The sequence below is a fragment of the Daphnia magna genome, linkage group LG4, assembly GCF_020631705.1.
Source record: "Daphnia magna isolate NIES linkage group LG4, ASM2063170v1.1, whole genome shotgun sequence".
Classification (NCBI taxonomy): Eukaryota; Metazoa; Arthropoda; class Branchiopoda; order Diplostraca; family Daphniidae; genus Daphnia; species Daphnia magna.
In genome coordinates, this window is record NC_059185.1 from 3287152 (window position 1) to 3309550 (window position 22399).

General features: G+C 38.9%; 5 protein-coding genes and 1 long non-coding RNA gene across 26 annotated transcripts; 4 read left to right on the forward strand and 2 right to left on the reverse strand.

Moving 5' to 3' along the window:
- The first annotated feature begins 449 nt into the window (after window positions 1-449).
- Window positions 450-7975, forward strand: LOC116921705 (ATP-dependent RNA helicase DDX3X). Of its 3 annotated transcripts, none has more exons than XM_032928034.2 (11): window positions 450-609; window positions 731-783; window positions 844-923; window positions 992-1551; window positions 1735-2084; window positions 2259-2384; window positions 2456-2600; window positions 2669-3155; window positions 3243-3414; window positions 3486-3634; window positions 4122-7975. In XM_032928034.2, exons 1-11 carry the CDS (start codon window positions 565-567, stop codon window positions 4247-4249), a joined length of 2295 nt encoding a protein of 764 aa, XP_032783925.1. In that variant the 5' UTR covers window positions 450-564; the 3' UTR covers window positions 4250-7975. The 3 variants fall into 3 exon arrangements, with proteins under 3 accessions (XP_032783925.1, XP_032783927.1, XP_032783926.1); XM_032928036.2 differs by having other exon boundaries at window positions 4164-7975; XM_032928035.2 differs by having other exon boundaries at window positions 995-1551.
- On the reverse strand, window positions 6486-7263 carry LOC116921708. The gene is made up of 2 exons (XM_032928039.2): window positions 7191-7263; window positions 6486-7116 (listed from the first exon to the last, which is right to left on the reverse strand). Exons 1-2 carry the CDS (start codon window positions 7261-7263, stop codon window positions 6920-6922), a joined length of 270 nt encoding a protein of 89 aa, XP_032783930.2. The 3' UTR covers window positions 6486-6919.
- Window positions 7976-8298: 323 nt separating the features above from the next.
- On the forward strand, window positions 8299-9539 carry LOC116921707. Of its 2 annotated transcripts, XM_032928038.2 has the most exons (4): window positions 8299-8706; window positions 8784-9135; window positions 9203-9271; window positions 9383-9539. In XM_032928038.2, the coding sequence occupies exons 1-3, from the start codon at window positions 8512-8514 to the stop codon at window positions 9247-9249; spliced, it is 594 nt and encodes a 197-aa protein (XP_032783929.1). In that variant the 5' UTR covers window positions 8299-8511; the 3' UTR covers window positions 9250-9271; window positions 9383-9539. The 2 variants fall into 2 exon arrangements, with proteins under 2 accessions (XP_032783929.1, XP_032783928.1); XM_032928037.2 differs by having other exon boundaries at window positions 8312-8706; window positions 9203-9539.
- A 580-nt stretch (window positions 9540-10119) lies between these two features.
- Window positions 10120-13136, forward strand: LOC116921709 (F-box only protein 6). 4 transcript variants are annotated; one of them, XM_032928042.2, is made up of 7 exons: window positions 10120-10223; window positions 10618-10654; window positions 10745-10853; window positions 10915-12281; window positions 12364-12604; window positions 12666-12798; window positions 12873-13136. In XM_032928042.2, exons 4-7 carry the CDS (start codon window positions 11963-11965, stop codon window positions 13008-13010), a joined length of 831 nt encoding a protein of 276 aa, XP_032783933.1. In that variant the 5' UTR covers window positions 10120-10223; window positions 10618-10654; window positions 10745-10853; window positions 10915-11962; the 3' UTR covers window positions 13011-13136. The 4 variants fall into 4 exon arrangements, with proteins under 4 accessions (XP_032783933.1, XP_045028256.1, XP_032783934.1 ...); XM_032928043.2 differs by lacking the exon at window positions 10618-10654 and having other exon boundaries at window positions 10205-10223; XM_032928040.2 differs by lacking the exon at window positions 10120-10223 and having other exon boundaries at window positions 10292-10853.
- Window positions 13137-15373: 2237 nt separating this feature from the next.
- On the forward strand, window positions 15374-17905 carry LOC116921711. 6 transcript variants are annotated; one of them, XR_004393525.2, is made up of 7 exons: window positions 15374-15763; window positions 15844-16204; window positions 16275-16623; window positions 16700-16945; window positions 17035-17183; window positions 17252-17585; window positions 17646-17905. It is a non-coding gene; the product is annotated as an uncharacterized LOC116921711 (long non-coding RNA). The 6 variants fall into 6 exon arrangements; XR_006645434.1 differs by having other exon boundaries at window positions 15380-15763; window positions 15844-15921; window positions 16005-16623; XR_004393527.2 differs by having other exon boundaries at window positions 15382-15763; window positions 15844-15921; window positions 15981-16623.
- Window positions 17906-19851: 1946 nt separating this feature from the next.
- Window positions 19852-22229, reverse strand: LOC116921721 (GMP synthase [glutamine-hydrolyzing]-like). Of its 10 annotated transcripts, none has more exons than XR_006645439.1 (5): window positions 21747-22229; window positions 21587-21643; window positions 21310-21419; window positions 20833-21142; window positions 19852-20766 (listed from the first exon to the last, which is right to left on the reverse strand). XR_006645439.1 is itself a non-coding variant. In XM_045172322.1 (3 exons), the coding sequence occupies exons 2-3, from the start codon at window positions 20924-20926 to the stop codon at window positions 20342-20344; spliced, it is 519 nt and encodes a 172-aa protein (XP_045028257.1). In that variant the 5' UTR covers window positions 20927-21643; window positions 21747-22221; the 3' UTR covers window positions 19852-20341. The 10 variants fall into 10 exon arrangements, 3 of the variants coding, with proteins under 3 accessions (XP_045028257.1, XP_045028258.1, XP_045028259.1); XR_004393536.2 differs by having other exon boundaries at window positions 21579-21643; XR_006645438.1 differs by having other exon boundaries at window positions 20833-21419.
- Window positions 22230-22399: the final 170 nt, after the last annotated feature.

Consider the following 22399-nt stretch of genomic DNA (forward strand, 5'->3'; position numbering starts at 1 on the left):
CATATCGTTTTTTACGTAAAGTTTCTTGAAAATGGTGGAAACCATTCAAATTTGAAGATGCAAGGTGGTTTCTATGCGATCATAAAAATACGAAGAAAACTATCAGTCTTATTAAATCTTTTCTTGTAATTTATTTTCTTTGAAGGTACATTTTTATAAAATAAGTATAAGAAGGTTTATGAAAACATTCGACCTGTATTGCATAACTTAAAGTGGTATCGCGCTTTTTGTTGAACATTAAGGTTTTGTGCTTTACATTTTTGTTTTATATTGATGCTTAAAATTAAACTATCTCCAATGAAATCAAATTTTTTTGCCCCGCTGTTTTAGTTTTTTCAAAAACCATCGATGGAGTTTTCAAAATGCAACTACAAAAAAAGGAATGGAAAAAAGGACTTATCAAAATGCACCGATGTATGGTGTTTAGGGAGTGGCCTCGAAGGTTCTAAAGATCGCCGTTATTGGCATGTACCAGCACCATTTCCTCTTTCTTTGTGACGAGGTCGGTAAGGTTTTTTTCTACATCGAAAAAGGAAGCTTTTATTCGGTATTTGCAAGCGTACTATGAGTAGTGTACAGATTCAGAATGGAACGGGTCTAGAGCAGCAAGTAATTATTTACATTTTCATACATCAAGAATTATTTCGGCAATAACGGCTGTGTAACATTTCAACATTATGAGTCATTGTCTCCCCAGCTCATGTTCTCATTTTTACAATTCCCTTTTCAGTTTGCTGGTCTGGACTTGAAGCAGGGCGGCCAATTTATTGCTCCCGGAGGAAGGTAAGATCTCACTTTGTGTTTTAAAGATTTTCAGTTTCTAATGTTACCCGTTTTAAACAGTCGTTATGTGCCTCCTCACCTGAGATCTAGCAGGGGTCCAGGATCTGAAGAAAAACCATTTTCTGTTCCACAAGAAAGAGGTATTATCTTGAGTGATGTTACATCAATGGTAGCTTAATATTTTCTCTATGATTACCAAATATTTCAGCAGATATCCCAAACGAACGTGATTTTAACAAAGAAGCTGGCCGGGGTTATACCCAAGCAACAAATTCCTATAGAGGGCCAAGTTCCCAACGTGGAGTACCCAGCGCTGGTGGTGGCTACCCCAGGCGGGGTGGATACAATGGAGGAGCTGGTGGGACCTACACTGCTCGTCCTCCACAGAGATGGGAGGGAGAATATGAGAATGGTGGAGGAGGCTGGAATGGAGGACCTCAGCCACCTCAATGGAATGCTGATGCTCCACCACCTGTCATTCAAAACGAGCGCTGGCAAGAACCCCCTCCACCGGCTGGTCAATGGGTTGCCAACGATCGCTGGAAAGAACCACAAAGGCGCTCGGCAACAACAGACAGTCGTGGTGGCGGATATGGAAATCCCCGTTGGAAAGAATCTAGTGAATCCGATTGGACTACGCTTACTGCCAAAGATGATCGGGTAGAATTGGAAATGTTTGGCACGGGTAACTCCGGCATTAACTTCGATAAATATGAAGATATTCCCGTGGAGGCGACAGGCAATGACGTTCCATCTCACATAAACTCGGTAAGACTTTGCTCATATACAACAGAACTTGAGATAAATGATGTAACAAACAATTCAATGGTTCCTGCTGAGAAAAAGTGTACAAAATTCTTCATGTGGAAATATCTTTCTGATGTGTTTCAATTATTAGAAATAGCTGTGAAGTTAAAAGTGAAACTAAGATTTTCGTTTGGTGCATTCTAGTTTGAAGACGTTAAGTTGACTGAGATCATCCGTTCGAATATTGCTTTGACTCGCTACGATAAGCCAACGCCTGTCCAGAAATATGCGATTCCGATTATTTTGGCACGCCGTGATGTCATGGCCTGCGCCCAGACTGGCTCAGGCAAGACAGCAGCATTCTTGGTTCCGATATTGAACCAGTTATTTGAACGTGGACCCGTGGTAAGTAGTGCTGCTGGCCAACGCTCATATGCCCGTCGCAAGCAGTACCCGCTGGCTCTGGTTCTAGCACCCACTCGCGAGCTGGCCACACAAATCTATGATGAAGCCAAGAAATTCGCCTACCGATCCCGTGTCCGACCATGCGTGGTGTAAGTCTTTCAATCTTTATTGTTATTTACCTTTAGCTATGATGATTTTACAGACATTTGAAACCTGAATTTACTGGGTGGACACCTTATCTTACTGAGCTTTTTTAATAATTAGTGCAATGTTAGCTATAGCAATAGTTGTATCTTGTAAGTGAGAATGTTTGCGATATCTAGGTATGGTGGTGCGGATGTCCGTCAACAGATGCAAGACTTGGAACGGGGATGCCATTTATTAGTTGCCACACCCGGTCGTCTTGTCGATATGCTTGAACGTGGCAAGATTGGCCTCGAGCACTGCAAGTAAGTGAAAGCAGTCTTGTGATCTTAGCATTTCTAAACTCATCTGTGATTCTTATATTGTTATTCTTTAGTTTCTTGGTGTTGGACGAGGCGGACAGAATGTTAGACATGGGTTTCGAGCCGCAAATTCGTCGCATTGTGGAACAAGACACTATGCCTAAAACTGGAGAACGGCAGACACTCATGTTTTCTGCCACATTCCCTAAAGAAATCCAGGTCGGTATCTTCATTCAATTAGAAAAAGTATTTCACGCAAACCTAACATTTGATTGTGATTTAACTAGATGCTGGCGCGAGATTTCTTAGAAAATTACATTTTCTTGGCAGTTGGCCGCGTCGGATCGACTTCAGAAAATATTACGCAAAAGATCGTATGGGTGGAGGAACATGACAAGCGTTCTTTCCTTCTTGATTTGCTTAATGCTTCTGGTCTCAACAAATTCAACGGTCAAGTTGAAGGCGAAACGACAGAGCACGAGCAGTTGACGCTGGTTTTCGTCGAAACAAAACGTGGAGCTGATGCCCTGGAAGAATTTCTGTACCGTGACGGATATCCGGTGACATCAATCCACGGCGATCGCAGTCAACGGGAACGCGAAGATGCGCTCAAACGATTCCGTTCGGGCAAGACGCCTATACTCGTGGCTACAGCTGTTGCTGCTCGTGGTCTTGATATCCCTCACGTCAAACACGTCATCAATTTCGACCTCCCCTCAGATGTCGAAGAATACGTTCATCGCATTGGTCGTACCGGCCGAATGGGCAATCTCGGTAGGTTTATTTGTTGCTTGCTAGCTCTTCACATCATTTGAACATCAAAACGTTGGAATTCCATCAACTGTGGATGAATTATTCTAGGTGTGGCTACTTCATTTTTCAATGAAAAGAATCGCAATCTCATCAGGGATTTGGTTGAACTGATCATCGAGACCAAACAAGAACTGCCCTCTTGGCTCGAAGGCATGGCCATGGATATCAAGCACCAGACTGGTGGAGTAAGCCGTCGTGGTGGCGGTGGAAGAGGAGGAGGGTAAGATTATTTGACGCGTATTGTTTTGTTACATTATTTAAAAAAAAAATTTCTTGTTAATTTGTGTTAAGGCGGTTCTCCGGTGGTTTTGGATCCCGAGATTACCGTACTTCGCAACCGAGTACCGGTGGCAGCACTCGTCCTGGTGGCTCTGTTGGTGGTCCACGTACCAGTGGTGGCGGATCCTATCCCAACTACAGTGCCCCACCTCCAAATCACGGTACCCAAAACTTGTTTTTATCTATTTGAAAATCGAGAGCGATTGTTTCCTATGTTCTTTACTTTATTTTTCGTTGCCTTCTGCACGCTTCCCTATTTCCTTTGCTAATGCGGAACGATCGAAAACAAAAAAAAAAAAAAAAAACGAAAACAAAAAAAGAAAACCTTTCCATCACCCCCTGATTTCAGTTATCTTTATTGGGTTTTGTGGCATTTTTCTTTTGACTGTCTCGAGCGCATAAACTGTTCAGAGGATTCAGGGTGTTCGTTTAGTTGAATCGAACAAACGCTCCGCATCCTCTTGTTTTTTGTTGCCTGCACGGCAGGAGTCTTTCTTGAAAGGCTTCTTCCCACCCACCCCAATAATGCTCTAACATCAAGATGAAATGGTTTTTTTTTTTTTTTTTTTGTTGGAGATGGGACCGGCGTTAAGCAAATAAGACTGGGATTTTTTGTCTTTGTCTTTTTTTTTTTATCTTAATGAACAGTTGTTCGGATGGCGCCCATGCCTTCTATGCCAATTTTCACAGGAGGATATGGCGGTTACGCTCCAAGTGGCTATGGTTACGCACCGCCTCACGCTCATCACGCCGCTCCGGATTGGTGGGGCCAGTAAAGAAAGTAGAAGAAAACCTCGACCGGCGACTACATTTTGTTGAAGAAAAGGAAAAAAAACAAAACAAACAAAACAACCCTGTTGATGCGTCGTTCTTTCTCGATACGGGACGATGGAAACGAGGTTGGTCTGAAAATGCCGAGAAAATGTGTTTTCTCAACAAACAACTTCGACGTTGGTAGTGATTTAGATTTATCTTTCGTCCTTTTTTCCCCTTTACACTTCTCTTTTGAACTCCATCATATTTCCCGTCTCAATGGTTTTTTTTTTCTTTTCTTTTTTTGGTACTCGTAATGGTCTCCTATTTTCAGCACTATTTACCTCCTGAATATTTTTTTTTTCTTCCCTCTTTTTTATGCAAACAAATTATTCTAAAATGTATCGTACGCCGCCGCTCTGCTCTCTTTTTTGCCGTCCCTTCAGGTGGGATGTCCGCGTGTGATACCCTCTGCACAAAGATGGCATTACGCGCACGTGACGTCCTTGACAAAAGAAAAAATCGTTTGGGAGGGACGCGTTTTTGACAGGTCCTCCTTTCCTACCCACCTTTAATATTTCCCTTCCCTCCGTAGTTAAAACAAACTAATTTTTTTTTTTATTTTGGCACACGCAGATGTTGAATCCCAGTTAATATCGCCAAGATTTCAAACTTTTTTTTCTTCTATATCTATTTTTTTTTTCTCTTGAAAGAGACGAGTTGCAGTTTCGACCACTAATGGGCTTTTCTCAAGATGTTTTTGAGATCAAGACGGCTGTTAAAAAGAAAGCGACGAACTACTACTGCTAGGGGAAATTATTATCATTTTTTTTTCTTTTCTTTTCTAACGAAACGTAAGCACATTGTGTACCACAGGTGTCGTGCCTAGAAGAAAAAAAAAGAGAAGCTGAGAAAGGCTAGGCTGGGTTTTCGCTTTAGGTGAATAATATCGTTTGTGTCTTATTCCCAATCGCCGCCTCGCGTCCGTAATATAAGATCTTAATTATTTTTTTTTTCTCGTGTGTGTGATGCAAACCTAAGTAACTCCCTTGAATTTGTTTTATCGAAACCACTCGACACTGCGAATTCTTTATGCGTTCTTAAACGAACATTTTGGCATGGTAAACTTAAAAAAAAAAAAAATCTGTATTTGATTTGTCTGGTTTTTAATGGACAAACACTTCTCGGAGGCCAATTTGTTGTTTTCATTGTTGCCCTATCAGAGACGAGGAAAGAAAAAAAGAAAAGCATTTTTTTCTTTTCTTTTGTGGTCTTTTTTTTTCCTTTTTTCGTTGTGAAAGAAGATCTTTAAAAAAAAAAAAGAATACAAAACCAAACTGCTGTGATACGTCGGGCACGACAGTGTAAATGCGAAAAGGGAGAAACTTGTTATACCGGGTACACACACAATTAGTGCCGCGTTTTTGTGAGCATTATTCCTTTTTTTTTTTTTTCTTTTCCCCATATTTGTTGTTTGTTTTTCGGTGTGAGAGCCCACGTTAAATCACTTCAACATTTATGAATGATTTTAGGTTGAAACTCCCCAATTTTTTCCAGTTTCTGTAGTAAAGCGTTTCTTTTTTTGTTTGATTGAGAAAATAGAAAGAAAGAAAAAACGATCGAGAGGAAAAGTGTAGAAAGTTGATTGAGGAATAGGAAAATCGCCTGCTCGCATTCCATAGCTCTGCTGACCATACACTTATATATTAGGCAAATAATGTTCGAAGGGACTTGTTTATTTTAACTAATGGAATTCAATCGGCACATGCATACGATGTTTTGCAAGTCTTGAAAATGTATTGTTTTTCTTTTTAAGAAGACGATTTGAATTTTTTTTTTTTTTTTTTACTCAAGCAACGGGAATGGACGTGATTTTTTGCCTTCTGTCGATTCAAACGCGCGGTTTCATCCCCCCCTCTCCCAGCCCCCTCACGCGAAAGTCTAGTCTCATCAAAAACCCTGTTGTGCATTTTCCTCTTTCCCGATTACATTATAGCGAAGTACACAACCGATAAAAGGAAACGTAAACAAATTTCTTCTTCTTCTTTAGTCCTGGCAGGTTCCAGTCTTTTCTCGTCGATTTTTTCTTTCTTTTAAAAACAAAAATTTTTTTTTCCTTTTTTCCTTTTTGCAGCTAATAGGCCCGAATTTAATATCCCGCATGTCTATCTCCATCGCTCATGGAACAAAATGTGATGGCATTGAAATTTCGACTCGTTGCGGAGAACCAAGGTGGATTTGGTTGTTGAATTTTTAAAAAAAAAAGTGTGAAATCTTGGGGGGAAGAAAAACCCAATAAAAGTAAATTTCCAGAAAATTGCGGGAGAATCAAACGTACCAACTGCCAAAAACTAAAATAGGGAAGTTTTATTCTTTTTTCCTTTGTGCGTTATCTTAGTTGTGGGTTTCTTGTTTTCGTGTCTCTCATGGGGACGGAGCACCTCCGACTTGCCAGTGCACTGTGGGTCGGTGTGTAATTCGTCGGTTGTGTTCTCGTGTCTTGTTTCTATTTTCTTCACCGTCCCTCTTGAACCCGAAACCACAAAACAAAAACAAACAAAAAAAAAACAAAAACAAAAAAAGAAATGATTATGTCGAAGGGATGGATACTCGCTCGTTTTTACTCCTCTCGTCTGAGCGCCGGTCGAAACATGATTGTTTGTTCCACTCGTCTTTAGCGAGCATCTGATCTCTTAAAAAGAAAGAAAACGGTTAAGTTGACACACACGTCTTTCAGGATAAATGATGTAATCCACTAGGCGCGCCCATGCTAGATTACACGCATACACAATGGGGTTTGGGGTTTTCCTTTCATGTTTATACCTATGTGGTACGGCCGTCTTGGGTGCCCCAGTGCCTCGTCGAACAAGTAACTCTCTTTCATAGACCAGTAAAGAAATGATTTTCCTTTCATTTTTTTTTTAACTTTATTATTATTATTATTTTTTTTTTTTGTTATTCAATAAAATATTTTCTCATCCGCTGCAGACGCCAAAGCGTGTCCTTCCAAAACGGGTTGTACTTTTCCTCCCCTCATTTTTGCGTATTTCTTACATCATTTTCCTCCCCCGCCTTATTATTATTATTTCCCCATCCCCCCTCTCCTTGCCTATTTAAAAAAAAAAACTTGCGTTCATTTGCCGGAACAAGACTATGTGACGAGGCGGAAGACGTGATTTAAAGGAAAATCGCTTAACATGGGAAGGAAATGAGTTCCATCTCTCGTCTTCTTTCGCCTTTGTCTCACTTAATTACTATTTTTTTTTAAACAAATTTCTCTCTGGTCCAACTCTCGATTACGAAGAAGGGAAACAGAAACTATTCTCTGCCAAAGTCAAGTCTTTTTTAGGCGCAGTGCGGTACGATGCATCTCTCTTTCACACCTTTTTTTTTTTTATTTCCTTACATTTCTCTCTTTCTCTCCCACAAATTCATCCCCAATTGTAATTCGCCCTCATGTAGACACCTCCCATCCCGTTGCATATCTCTTAAATGGTTCATTTCTCTTCTTTTTCTCTTCTGCGCAGAACACACATTTTCTGTCATTCGTAATTGTACCATTTTTTTTTTTCTTATAACGGAAAAAAAAACTAAATATTGGACGTCGAAGGCCGCCCTTTCTTGTACTAAGCAAAATTTGCTCTTAGTGTGTAGACGACGAAGTCCTACACGTTTCCGTTGTCGTTGTCGTCGCCATGAAATTCAGCGAGGAAAAAAAACAAACAAAACAAATACAAGAATGCTTCCTATCTGGTGTTTTTTGTTTTTGTTTTTTTTACGACTTCATTTTGAAATTTTACAGCCGTAATTACCATACATATGCTGCCAAAGTGTTGACTAAAAAAAAACTGTTTTGTTTTAATGTTCCACTCTTAGCTATTCTTTTCTAGACGAGGAGAAAAGCAACGTGGGGTGCCATGAATTGTTCACGTGATTTTTCTTGTCGACCAGACCAAGGGGATATCCAAGATGTTGACCTCTCCAGCCCGGGCAGTCGGATGTTTAGGTCAAATGTGGATGGAGCTGAGTTTAGTTTGGTTGTTGTTTTGTTTTTGTCAGTTGGTTTCCATGCCAAGGCGAACGGTTAGTTTCCAAGTGGAGGGAGAGCAACGTGTCGTAACGCAGCAATGACTGTCTATAAATTGGGGAGGTGCCACACAGCGAAGCAGAAGTGTGGAGGAGTCTGGCTTTTTCCTAGAAAGCGGTAGCAGCGTGTAGAAGCCGGCAGCAGTAGCAGTTCGTCAGTTGAACGATTGACATCGACTTTTACTAGTAGCGCAGCGCCATGGAACGTCACGCACCACGCGCGTCCTTCTTCTATCTCTGCCTGTTGTCCAGCTGTATGGTTGTTGCAGTCAACGCTGTGCCCGTCCCGACCACAGGAAAACCATCTACTCAGACGGTTGGCGAAGAAAGTTCCAGTTTCGGCATGCCGTATGAATTTCCTGACGATTATTCAATCAGTCTTGAGGAAGCAATGGTAAGTTGATCCTTCGTTTGTCTTTATCTATTTAACCACAGTTGGTGTATCCTATGTTTTTGCTTTGTGTTTCAAAGGCCACCCGGAAGGAGTTTGCCAGTGCGGCAATTCTTAAGATGGTCACGGACATAATGACTGAGATTGCACAAGGCAAGAGGGTTCGAGAAGAGATGATGGAGGCAATCGAAGATCTGCAAGGCAGGCTGAAAGGTCAACACGAAGAAGACGCGATCCAGATTCCGCTGGATACAACAAGTCAACATGTACGTGACGACAGCAAGAGATCAGAGTCCAAAGAGAAGAGACCCAAGTCCTGCCGAGATCTACAAAAGGCTGGCCATTCACTCAGTGGATTCTACCTCGTCAGAGGAAAGGCCCAGCAGCGAGTGGACGTTGTCTTTTGTCCGTTTAGCAACGATACGGAAAACGGTAAACATTTCAAGCAACGATTAATTGGAAACGTATATGATGTTTCTCATTTTTTCTTTTTCGACAGAGAATTCTTTAGTCGTTGAAGAAGCGATTGATTTTGTTGCAGCCTAGGCTATCACACACAAAGAAAGAGGCAATCTCCCGTATACATATATAAATATATCTATATCTATATCACATTTATTTTGACATGCATCGTTATTAATAATGGATGATGACGCGATGATGTTTTAAACCCACTTAGTTTGCAAACCGACTGTTGGTCTGCTGGATGGTCCATGTATTTTGTGGCTCGTATAAGAAGATTCGCACAAGTATTCAGCTGCTATTTTGAAAATTGCCGTATCTTGTTCTGTTTTATTTCTTTCTCAACTGAATACAAACTATTTGACGTTGTTAAACGATGATGTCCTCTAATTTGTCTCTTGTTTTAAAAGAAATTAAGACTCAGTCGTCAACTGGAAAAGAGAAAAAAAAATGTTCAAAAGAATTCTTTTTGACCTATTGGCTGTTTATCCCAAATTTGTTCGATAAGAATTGGGAAGTCCTAACAACATGCCATGCTGACGAATACAACCTGACTGTCTGCGTATCAAATATCTTTGGGTAGGGATAGCCGTCTAGCAAACACAGGCTTGTATGCCAAGAAAGGGTTAACTTGTTTTTCTGCACGGAATGAACTTTTGATTCATTGGTTCACTAGAATTTGATTGGGAAATCAGGGGAGGTGATGCAGTATACATCAAGATTACAGATGAACTGCTCTATGGACGTGAACTAGCGACATTTTCGTCCTTTGACCAAAGCCGATTTATACTTAAGACCATCCCGACACGTTACAGTTATTTTGTAAAAGAAACTCGTTCTTCGTGATATGTTACGCATTAGAAATTTTTCTTTTAATCATCTGAATACTGTAGATGCATATAGTGTGATTGCTGAATGTTGTTTCTAGAAAGATGCGGTCATCCGTCGTCTGCTATTTTATTCTTTTCAGTGTAGACCAAGTGCAAAAACATGTCCGTCGTCGTCATGACTATTTCGAGCAAGCCAGACAGGGAAGGTCTCGACCGATTTCTCCCCGGGTCAGTTCCTTTCCTCTTTTTTGCAATTTGTTTTTTCAGTTCGCGATTAGAAAATGTTGTCGAAAAAATCATGTAAAAGTAATCTCGCATATACTGCGACATCCCGGTGTTTGTGTTCCACCCCAGAACGGTGCGTAGTAGAGAAAACTTCATTCACGGATGTTATTTGCGACTGAATTTGTTTCCAAGGTTAACGAGATTGGGCAAGAGTATCCGGTGGGGAAAACTATTGAAGAGAAAACGTTTGATGAAATTTAGAAGAAAAAAAAAACTTGCATCCCGTATCAAAGGAAGTGATTATTAGGGCCTACTCGTAGAGCTTAGTGAACCTGAAAAAAACTACAGAATTTAGTATCAAATAAGTAGTTCTTAATTTCAATATTTTTTTTTGCAGGGTTGACAAAATATCGAGATACTTGGAAATATGAATAGTACAAAATTCAAAAATAAAAAAAAATAAATCTGTTTCTGGGGTGTGAACTCTTGACCACGATCCCGACATTTGATTTATTTGTTGACAGGAAATGGAGCGATTGAAGGCGGGGCAAATTTGTCAAGCTGACGACCAATTACTTTGAAAACCTATCTTCTAAAAGCATCGTGTACAGCTCCTGGATGTGCTCCAAATCGGTAAAATCAATTAGCTCTTAGATGGATATTGCGTATCTACTAAAATCCTTGCCCTTTCTAGTGAGATATCTAACATGTATAAGTCCCTCTGTAATAAATAACAATACAGTCAAGATGGGACAAAGGTCCGCAAACAAAATGCAATGAAAAAAGACGGGTTGTGAGTAAACTTACGACAACAAGGCTATTTAAATGCCTTTTGACTCAAAAAGTCTGGTTCGTGAACTTACTTGGCTTAGAACATTAACATTATTTACCGTCAATTCATTGGCTAAGGCATAGGTTTTACTAGAATGAAAGGATTTCCCGCCACGTCTACATACGTCTTCCTATAGACGTCTTCTAACTCAACGAATTGTGTCAAAACGAGTAACGTTTCACGTCGGACTGACATCCGTCTGTGTGCAACGACAATGTCTCTACATCGAAATCCAGCCTCTCCTGGACGGTGTGTCATTCTTCAGCCAATGGTAGAAAGCCAATTTCAAATAGGAGTACTACTCATGGAACAAGGATGTCCAAATTTAAACACTCAAACCATTTTTATCCACTTGTATTTATTGTTTACAATATTAGAAAGCTCGTGTAATAACGACTAATTTCCTAAGCGTTTCCTTGTTCTTTTATAACATTATTACATTTGAAGTAATGAACCAAAATGATCACATCATTGAAGACAGTACACTGCGACAAAGCATTACGTAGTCATGTTTCAGAAAGTACAGGATTCGTCTTTAAACGGTTAAAATCAACTTCTAAAATATCCAAAGCTTATGACGTCATTGGCTGATTGCTTCCTAAGGAGTGCTATCGCACATCTAATTCTGTTCCTTTTGAGATCGTTTAATCGTCATTTGACTTAAATTGTTGTGAATTAAGAGATGGCTTTGTTTGTTTAAGTTTACTAATCAAAAGCTGTTCGCTACTTCTGCTTGAAAATACCTGTCAAATACTAAAAAATGTTCGCAGTCCATGTGTCTTTCTGGATCCATTCCGCATCGAGTCTCGCATTTTGGGTGCCCGTCATTTCGCTTTTGCATTTTAGCGACGTCTGCGTTCTAAGATTTCTTATTGTCAAATGACGTCTTGGATACGTTAGTTTGTTTAAAATGAGTGAGATTGAGGGATGTCGCATTAGTAGCGAGTATAATGGATTATATTTTTGTAACACATTTATTGCGAGAGAACTAGTAGCACTTATTCTTACGCAAGTGGATTATCAATCACTTATTGCCAGCTGCCGACTTGTTTGTAAACAGTGGAACTCCATAATTACAGACCCGTTGTTTTGGAAGCACAAAACTGTATCAGAGAATAGGAAATGGCCTAGTCTCCCCCGTGAATGCAATATTCCCTGGAGCTTCTATGCTAGTGTTTATATTTATGATCCTGTTGATAGAAATTTAATTCGTAATCCTAATGGCAAATGTAGGTTTTCATTGTTTGGATTACGATTGCATATATTGCTGTCTGCAAAAAAACTGTTACTAAAAACCTGCTGTATACCCAGATAGGTTACAACATTGGATAGTCCTAAGCAAAGCAGGTGATGGATTTGCATTCGAGCAGCCTCCTGTTGGCTCTGACATTGTACCTTTAGAAGCTGAAAATGATTGCAAGCTAGTTGAAAATGCTTGTTTTGCAACATCGTACCACTCTTGCTCTAAAGAACAAATAATTGATTTATCAGCTCTGGGGTTTTTTCCAGATGTTCTTAAGCAATGCAAACCAAATATTTACTTTAAAGACTGGTTAGTGTAATTCCAATATGTTGGGCTTTGTTATAGTTTTCTAAATTCATTTATTTTACAGGTATGCTGGTCGCTTTGACTGTGGATGTGTTTATGAGTGCACATTCTCACTGCTAGATGAAGCCAAAAATGTGATTGATGATTTCCAATTTCGTACCAGTATCAACCAGTGGGAAGGCAGAGAATGGCACAAGGTCAGTACTTATTACACAGTTGCTTCTTCTACTATGCCTGTTTGTGTTAATGCTAACATTGCTTTACTCTTCAGGTGGAACATTGCTTTAAAGAATATCCAGAAAGCGTACGCTATGTAAAATTTTATCACGGAGGAACAGATCGTCAATTCTGGGCCGGTCACTATGGTGCGAAAATGACCGGGGCCTCCGTCGTCGTCAGTTTCACTTGATGGTGTACCCTGTATTATATCATTTCCGTATCTAAGCCAAACATGCAATTCGAGTTTACTTATAATGAGCCTAGTGTCCACTGGTCGTGTACTGATTTTGTTGAAAAATCCATGGTGCGTCATCTATTTCAGCACTAGTTACTGCCGTCGCGTGAAAGGATAACAGCAAAAAGGAAAAAATTATTCAATTTAAACAATAAGAAAATAGAGAGCTAGTTGTTAGTTGGCTAATTGCTTTCCTTTCTAAATTCTAGCAGATGTATTCCTTGAGTGAGGAAAGAAACGGTCAATGCTAGGGTCCATCTTTATTGCCTCATCGATAGAAATTTAATAATTAATCCTAATGGCAAAGCTAGATTCCCATAGTATGAATTTTGATACCCTGTTCAACACCTTAAAAGATGTGTTGCTGGAAACTTAACTAATCCAAGATTTTGCAACGTTCCTCTACAGCTTGGTATGCCGTTTACATTGTTTTTTTTTTCACCTATTTGTTCTTAGCTCAACCCTGCATTTGAATTAACAGCTTTTTATGGCAAGTTTTTAGTGCCACCTATTTCACCTCAACCCGTCACCTCAACCCATCACCTCAACCCGTCACCTCAACCCTTCACCTCAACCCTTCACCTCAACCTGGCTATTTTTTTGGCGCCATCTAGCGGCCAATATAATGAATAGTCCTACGAACTATAGAGACCGGCATCTCCCTCGATTTTTCCTTCGATTTTGACACCAGTAGCGCCACATGCTGCGTGAATTTTAACAAGCCGTGCGCGGAACAGTTCTTCCTGTCAGCTGAGTTCATAGTTCAAATGTCAGTTTTATTCGAAAAGGGCCTCACGTGTGGGGCGTCTATAGAACTTTCTATCCTCGAAAAACACGTTACAAACTGGTAAGTTTCAGACCCCAAATTTAAAACTAAACCATTTTTTAACAGGGCTGGTAAATTTGTAATAAGTCTGTGCAAGAATCTAATGTCACAGTGCTGACTGCTGAGTGTTCGATATAAGAAGTTCGTGCAATAGTAGCTTAATATATACCTTTGTATTAATCCCTATGAGTTTCTTTACCCTAAATTAACCTAACCTAATATCATATTGATTTCATCTATTTGTTTTTTTGTAGTTTTATCCCCCACAGGAGAAACCCGTGTTCTAGAAACAGTATTCAAGTTCACTTTTGCCTCCTGTCAGCCGAATTCATATGTTGTGCAAGAAACTACACCCCTCTTTCTGACAAGAATTTAAAGGTTTTTACATTATTCGTCATTGGTTTTCCAACTTTGCAGAAGCAAAAGAATGTCTTGAACTGGAATTGAGCGAATTAAGATAAAGTCGTGATCACCTTTCAGTGGAAAACCACAGACTAAGTTGCAAAATTTTCATTCTTTAGAGGTATTTTGTTTCAAATTTAATCGAATAAAACTGACATTTGAACTATGAACTCAGCTGACAGGAAGAACTGTTCCGCGCACGGCTTGTTAAAGTTCACGCAGCATGTGGTGCTACTGGTGTCAAAATCGAGGGAGATGCCGGTCTCTATAGTTTGTAGGACTATTCATTATATTGGCCGCTAGATGGCGCCAAAAAAATAGCCAGGTTGAGGTGAAGGGTTGAGGTGAAGGGTTGAGGTGACGGGTTGAGGTGATGGGTTGAGGTGACGGGTTGAGGTGAAATAGGTGGCACTAAAAACTTGCCATAGCTTTTAGAGTTTAGATGATATTTTTATAAATTAATTTCATAGCAGTGACGTATGACAATAGTGGGATGGACGAAATGGCATTTGTTTCCATAGGAGTCACTGAAAACAGTAGCACAGCAGGAACTGGGAAACTGTTGCAAACCGTGTGGCCGTAAAAAATGGAGTAATAAAAAAATGAAGGCGATTTTCATAATTCTCGTTAAATTTTGAATCGAAATCATGTATTTTTAACCATATCTAGAATTTTGTCAAAAATGAAAAAGTGGGAAGGCTATACCCTTACCACTTTTGTCAAAATCCGCAAAAAATGGGATCTCATGGAATTCGATGAAAATCCCACATTATAATCAAAAGTTAACGCTGATATCAAGAAAAGCATTCGTTTTCTTGTCAAACTAGCCTTTTTCGAAAAAAAAAAAAAAACGAAAGAAGAGTACCACTCAACAAATTTGTTCATCCGTTTTTTATGCTTAGTTAAAAAACTATAAGCTCAGCATTTAAAAAAAACTTGATTTTCGATATTCTCGTTCAGTTTTGAATCGAAATCATGTAGTTTTAAGTATTTCTAGAATTTAGCGAAAAATGAAAAAGTGGGAATCCACTTTTGCCAAAATCCGCAAAAAAAGGCTTGTCATGAAATCCGACAAAAACACAAATTGTTACCAAAATTTTACGCTGATTCCGAGAAAACTGACTCGTTTTCAGCTTTAAATTTAATTCGGAATATTTTTATTCTGTTCTGTAGCAGTGGCATATAAGATTTACGAAATGGCATTTATCTCCACAAGAGGTGCTGAAAACAGTTGCAATCAGGTAGCATTAGAAACTGTTGCACACCAGGTGGCCGTAAAATCGCGAGAGTCAGAACCGCTCAAACCAGCTAATAAGATTGGTTTTTCGCCTGGGATTTTAAAGTTTTTGACGTCACCATTAAGTACTTAATGACGTCTCGTTTGTGAAGAAATGTGTTTATCTTAACAGCGGTTCCCCTTTGCAGTATTCACGTTATAACCAGCAAGCAGAAAATTGATACATTTTCTTTCGTCAAAAAGGTAAACTAGGTTTGAATCATGTTAAAACACATCGTGGGTCGTACAATATGAATGATTTATTTTACTGGTTGTCCAAACAGCGTTTCCATGATGCACGTCTCGCAACCGACCAGCAGAAAATGTTTTTTGAATTTCAGTTCTTGCAAATGGGTGAATAGGTTTGAATAATTGTTACAACTTTTCTTGGTCTCAAGTTGTTTGCTGTTTCTTCTTGTAGAATTTGTTCCTTCTTGCCATTTAGGATGTTAAGCTGCTCATCATAAGAAAAATGTGTCAGTAGCAAGACTTTTTGTCAAAAGGACATTGTTGAGCCAAGTAGGACAAAAAATATTCTCATTTCTTACTGGCTGCCAGCAAACTTTTACGTTGATAAGCCTCTGAGCTTTGGGATTAATTCTGAAAATCTGCAGTACCACATTGTTCTTTGATCATTTCCTGGAAGTAGTTTTAACACAACTTTGTTTTTGTTGTAATTGTTGTTGTTGTTACTCGTTTTCTTTATTCTATACAGTTGCTGAAATGTAGGCATGTTGCCGATTCTACAGCTGAGATACAGATTGCATCTATGTCAAACTGGTCGTATCAGCTTGCTCATCATTAACACACTTGAAGTCAATATTTAACTTTTCTACATGGTTGAAGCTGCCACCCAAGATAGTGCTGTCCTAGTGTGTTGCTAACAGCATAAAGATGATTTCCTGTTACGAATTCACGCCACCAATTTCGGTTTGGTAAATGATAGACGTCTTCAGCGATGGTCCACTGCTATGGCGATCACCTTATTACACCCGGGAAAAGGACGTTTAAAAACTAACGCATGACAACGTTCACAGTGCGAATGTCTCCCATACCTTTCCTCAGTAAAAAAAAAGAAAAAAAATCATTATATTTCTAACATATTTAATGTGGTATTGAATGAAACTGTTTTTAATTTAGTTCGTAAACATGAAGTCGGTTTACTTGCATTGACCTGACGGTGGTTACACCCACATCGTAAGAATTGCGCTTCAGGTCCAATCGCTTTGTCATGGAAAAGATGATTTAATGGAATGTCACCCGAAATCATGCTCACCTTTCATTTTCGTTTCCGAAGAAGAATTTTTCAAACGTTTAAACGGTGAAGGATTGCCTTCTCATTTGATTTTTGATGCAAGGTGACTTGCTGGTTAACTAACTGTTTAGGTAAGTCTTATAAAATACCACATTGGATCAAACACTTCTCTCATGTTTATGCATTATTTTATGGACCGGATTACGTCTGCAAATGTCAGATTGTACGAAAGGACACTGGAACCCTTCCGTGTGACTTCACATAAAAAGAAATTAGAAATTTTGACGTTCGAGTTTAGTTGAACGGTCGAGATTTGTATTCTGGAATTCTTATAAATTCTTTCTTCTCTTCTCTAATATTGGAGAACAGGTATACTGATAACTGAAATCAAGGGTCTATTGGATCAGCTAAATGACATCTATAAAACATCGCATTAGGGGATGTGTCATTACACTGGAAGTAGGGTAAAGATTCAAACTTGGAACCGTGTCTTCACCTAACGAACATCTTGTTGGCCTGGCCAGTTTCGTAAATTTTTCCTACATAAACTTTATTTTAAACTGATTTCATACTTAATTGCTACCTAAATTTCTATTTTGTTTTAAAGGATTTAAGTCATATCGGAAGGGATTGCCTCTACCGCACATGATGCTCTTTTAATGTAAATTATTGAGTGTTCATTCAATGTCGTGTTTGGATTTCACTTAGAAATCCAGGCAGAAGCTCTTCAATTATAAGACCATAAAAGGATTGCACACATTAATGTTTACAGTAAGTTCCATAAACAAAAATGTTTTGTGCTGATTTGTTTTGTTTTTTTTTGTTTTTTAGGTTACTTATCATTATAAATCCGAAATGAGTTTAAGAATGAGGACGGATTTTTAATTGATGCTGGCGTTCGGAAACACGATCAGAAATACCTATGAAATGAATAACATTCGCTCGCGTTATGGTATTTGTTATACATAAATTGAAGTGCATATCTGGGCTCCCTTCTTTTCTGTGGCCCCGTTTCCCCTTGACTCATAATAAGCCCGTAGGGGGTCACGCCCCTACTGTACGGTATATATAAAAACAACATATATCGAGGTTTGGAGGGCTCTGGCCGGAAAGGGGACGTGGGGGTCCTCATGGTTCGATGAAATGCTTATGGAGGGCCATGTCGCTACCCACAAATCCGAATTAAAGGTTAATCGCTCCTGTAAAAATGTTCCAAATCTTCAGCTCTTCTTCCGGCTTCTCTTAGCCACGCACTGGGTAATCTCCCCGGTGAGTCAACCGAGGCAGTGTCTCCCCCTGCCTTGGTTGACAGCAACTTTTGAAAGGGTTATTTTGCCTTTTAAAAGTTGCAAAATATTTCATTATGTGAAGAATTATCAATACAAATTTTGTTTTACATTAATTTTGAAAAAATTGTCTCTCATAATTTCTTGGTATTCACACTCTATGACATTTGACCTTTCCATTTATTTCTTTTAAGGATTGAACTCTTTAACACTGCTGAGATTCCACTAGTGTTCAGTTTTTGTACTGAGAAGACCGGAGTTCCTTTGTATCAGCTTGTATCCTCTTAGTTGTAGCGCCGATGAAATTCCAATCCTGGAATAGGTTGTTTGCTGTTATAGATAGTAGAATGTCATATATTTGAGAGTCTTATTAGCCTGTAGATAGAAATTGTTTAGAATCTTTGAACTTGTCTTTTTATCAGATAGATAGAAATGCTTCCGCAGATTGTAATTCAACTCATTCGGGTATCGATCCCTAAACTTTCACCGTGCATTGCCGATGCTCAACCGTTGAGCCATGAGTTACATTTACTTGTGCACTAATATTAGAAGGAACTAAAAGATAATAAAGACAATTTTCATAGGCTCGTAAAACTATATGCTAACCTGGGAATCAAGATCTCAAGGATCTTAGCTTTGTGGTAGAACGTTGGATAACGGATTTAAAGGTCTCGGGTTCAACTCCCGGTTGAGAGTTAACACAGATACTTATAATTGTGTTTGTAATGTGAGTTAACTGATTAATTAACGCAATAATTTATAAATTATCTTGAATCACGCTACAATAATTATTCTAAGTCCAAATTTGTTGAACTCAAACAACACAAAAATATAGACAAATTAATTACATGACTTATGGCTCAGTGGTAGAGCATCGGTGTGGTATGCCGAAAGTAAAGGGTTCAAACCCCAAAAGAGTCGAAATAGTTGCTATAGACATCAAAATTATGTATTACAATCCTATGTAGGATTGATCAAAATCAAGAAGAATCTGCTAGATCTTTCGGCAGAGTTTGCCAATGGTTTAAATCCGTTGCAAAGTGTTTAAGTAGCTAACTACGCATTCACTACGATAAATCAAATTGAACAATTTATTGAAATTTGTTATTGGATATTATATTAAACATTGCCAAAATATCCATCCCATTACTTCGTAATGGGGAAGTTTCTCGACCCGACTGGCAGACGTGGGAAGCGGACACCTGGGAATGTTGGAAGCCCTGGACTCCGGGAATCTCCTGGGAATCGAACCGCGGACCTTGGAGTTACTAGGCGGATGCGATACCTTCCTGGCAACCCCCCCTATATCCCCCCCATTGATATTTGATCCCGTATGTACAACTTTGCACAGTTACCTTAATGTGTTGAAGACTTAGATTTCAATATAGTATGTATCGTAGCTCAATGGTAGAGCGCTGGACTGAAATACTATAAACTTTGGGTTCGAATCCCATTCAGTTGTAGTTGAAATTGGTGTTCTTGATGTATTATATATACTGGGATATAGCTTCCATGGTGAGGAAAGCTGTAATATTATTTTAATTGTTTTTTTTTTATTAACAAACAATAGATTGAGTAGTACTATTCATAGTATGTGTTCAGCTATACGTTCTTCATCCGGGTTGTAATGGTCCAGTATATGCAACCAATAGAACCAATGGCATTTTACTTAATCCGCTCTTACTTTACTCAGAGATTTTGTAACTCACAAGTCAGAATTATTCACGAAGACAATTGAATTTCTGTGAACGTTTTTTTTTCCGATGGAATTTATTATTACTTTGAGATGTAACTTGACTCTTTTGGGAATCGAACCCTAAACCTTCGGCGTACCGCTCCGATGCTCTAACGTTTAGCCATGAGTCATACATTTTTACATTCAACTTTTACCAGGAGCTTAAAGGTAACTTGTTCACACTTGTTATAATAATTTAAAGTAGCCCAATGTAAATTACTAAAACGCTTGTAAACTGTTAGTGATAACGTCAATAAAGTGAATCAGCAAACATAATGCGTACTTTTTACCTCTAATGGGATTTGATCCACAAATATCCAGTCCCACAATAAAAAAATTAAAAAAAAGTAAAAAAATGTTTCGATAAGACGAGCATCAAGGACATACCACTGGCCATTAAAAGATCTAGACAAGAGAAAAAAAAATACCTTGGCGTAGATACGGTGGCACCTATCGTCTCCCTTGAATAAGAGCTGATTACGATCGCGGCATTATTACGAAAACGTCTAAATTGCGAATCTTCTGTACAGTATATTGCAGAAAAATGTGGCAGTTTTTCCTATGTTTTGTTTGCCATACCCAACACATTTTTCTGCAACCTCCTGTACCTGAACACCGACAGTGCGAATAGGCAGTAGCGTGGCAACATACTGGTTGTGACTGGACAGTTCTTCCAGAAGAATACGCTCTTCTTTCGACGTCGTGATTTCAATCCGATTGAGCAAGGCATGTTCCTTGGCTGCTATGTTGGCATAAGGGACCATCAAACGAATCAACACTTGCGTCTCATCGAAATCAACTTCGGAGAACGGTTCTTCGGCGTAAATGATTCCAACTGACAAACCGGGACCAGGAAACGGGTGACGTTCCAGTAATTCTGCGGGCGAACCCAGCTCACGATCTAAGGCTCTTACCTTATTTTTATGGAAGTCTATTGGGAAATGTTGCGAAAAGAGTAAGATCTTACTGGAATGCCAAAACACCTTAATGCAATTACCTTCTAGAGGTTCTACTACACGGCCGTGAAGGCGCAACTGACGAACAATTTCGGAATCGTTATGATGAGTCATGAAACGAAAACATAAAAACATTCGAATTATTTTACTACATAAATGTTATTTCTGACATGTAAATACTGCTGAAAAGAACAATTTGAATGATAAAAATGTGATATAAAACAGAACTGGTTACCTAACTTGTTGTTGGGTATTTGCTTGCCATGAAAAATTCCCAGCACTGGAAGACCGCAGCCTAAAGATTGCTGGGTCGTATATAGTGGGGTATCAATCGCTTACACTAGTTAGGACCTGTTCAAAAGTAGTATAAAGTTCTTTTTTGGCTCAATCATTATATCGATTTCACCCTGAACATTTGTATACACTTCTATGTTTTCAAAAGTTAAGTGTAACAATAACACTAAGCAAAAAAGCCAACTAAAAAATGTCTGTGCTTTGTTTTTGGTTTCAGTTTTTACCTCCTGAAATTATAATTGCTTTATAGCCTTGTTGAAGCAGAAAGTCACCTGGGGTTTCCAGGGCTAGAATATCATATTCCACACATTGTTCTCTGACTCTGATCAATAACCTAAAATAAAAATTTTTTAAATAATTAATTTTTATATCATCTATCACTCCATGGTTTTGTGGGTGAGTGTCTGCGTGGGAAGCTGAAGATTGTGGAATAAATCTCCATTAGTGAAAACAATTGATCCAAAGTAATAGGTCATGTGTTGTTTCATTTTACCAATTTACCATGCGCCTCAGCATTTTGTTTAATCTTCTTGCACTTGATTTCCCGAAGTCTAATTCCTGAAAAGTTTTAACAATTTATGAAACGGAATATGCCCATATCAAATAAGTATATAATTCATACACAGACTAAATAATATTGGTAAAATGAGAAGAAAAAAACCTTGAACTTCATTTCTTTCTTAATGCTTCCAGCTGTTTTGAATACTTTGTATCCATTTGAATTAATTTTTCTTTTAAGGAGGCTAGCCGCTGACCCACTTCAATCTCTCTTTTCCCCATAGCTGCCCAAGCAGTTGGGAGATCCGTTCACAATATGGTGGTTTCCCTATTTTTTATACGATTTAATTTACAGTCTTCAGTTTTTTTCTTTTAGTAGCTCTAGCTCAACTTCATCCACCAACTTGGCTGTCACATTACTGTTGATATTGATATTTAATTCTGTAGCACCTTTTTTAATAAACCATTCCACGACTCTTCTGTAACATCGAGATTATTGACAAACTGACTGACCCAAAACCCTCGTTTTTTCGTATAGTAATCCCCGCAAGAGGTTACCACTTTTCTGAGAGGGAAAATAACCATAGAGGAGGAACCAGGGGTCTATGACTCTGCAAGAGGCCCAAGAAGAAAGCTAGCAGCCGAAAGTTTGTGTATCGGGCAGTACGCAGTAGTAGGATTGACTCGGCCGTTAGTAGACGCCGTTCAGTAGCCCAGTCACTTTCGTTTCATCCCCCTTTTTTTTCTTGGAGGTATTCCATCTTAAAACCTTTTTATTAATTTCGTTATTCATGAAATAAGTGATTTTTTTGTTGT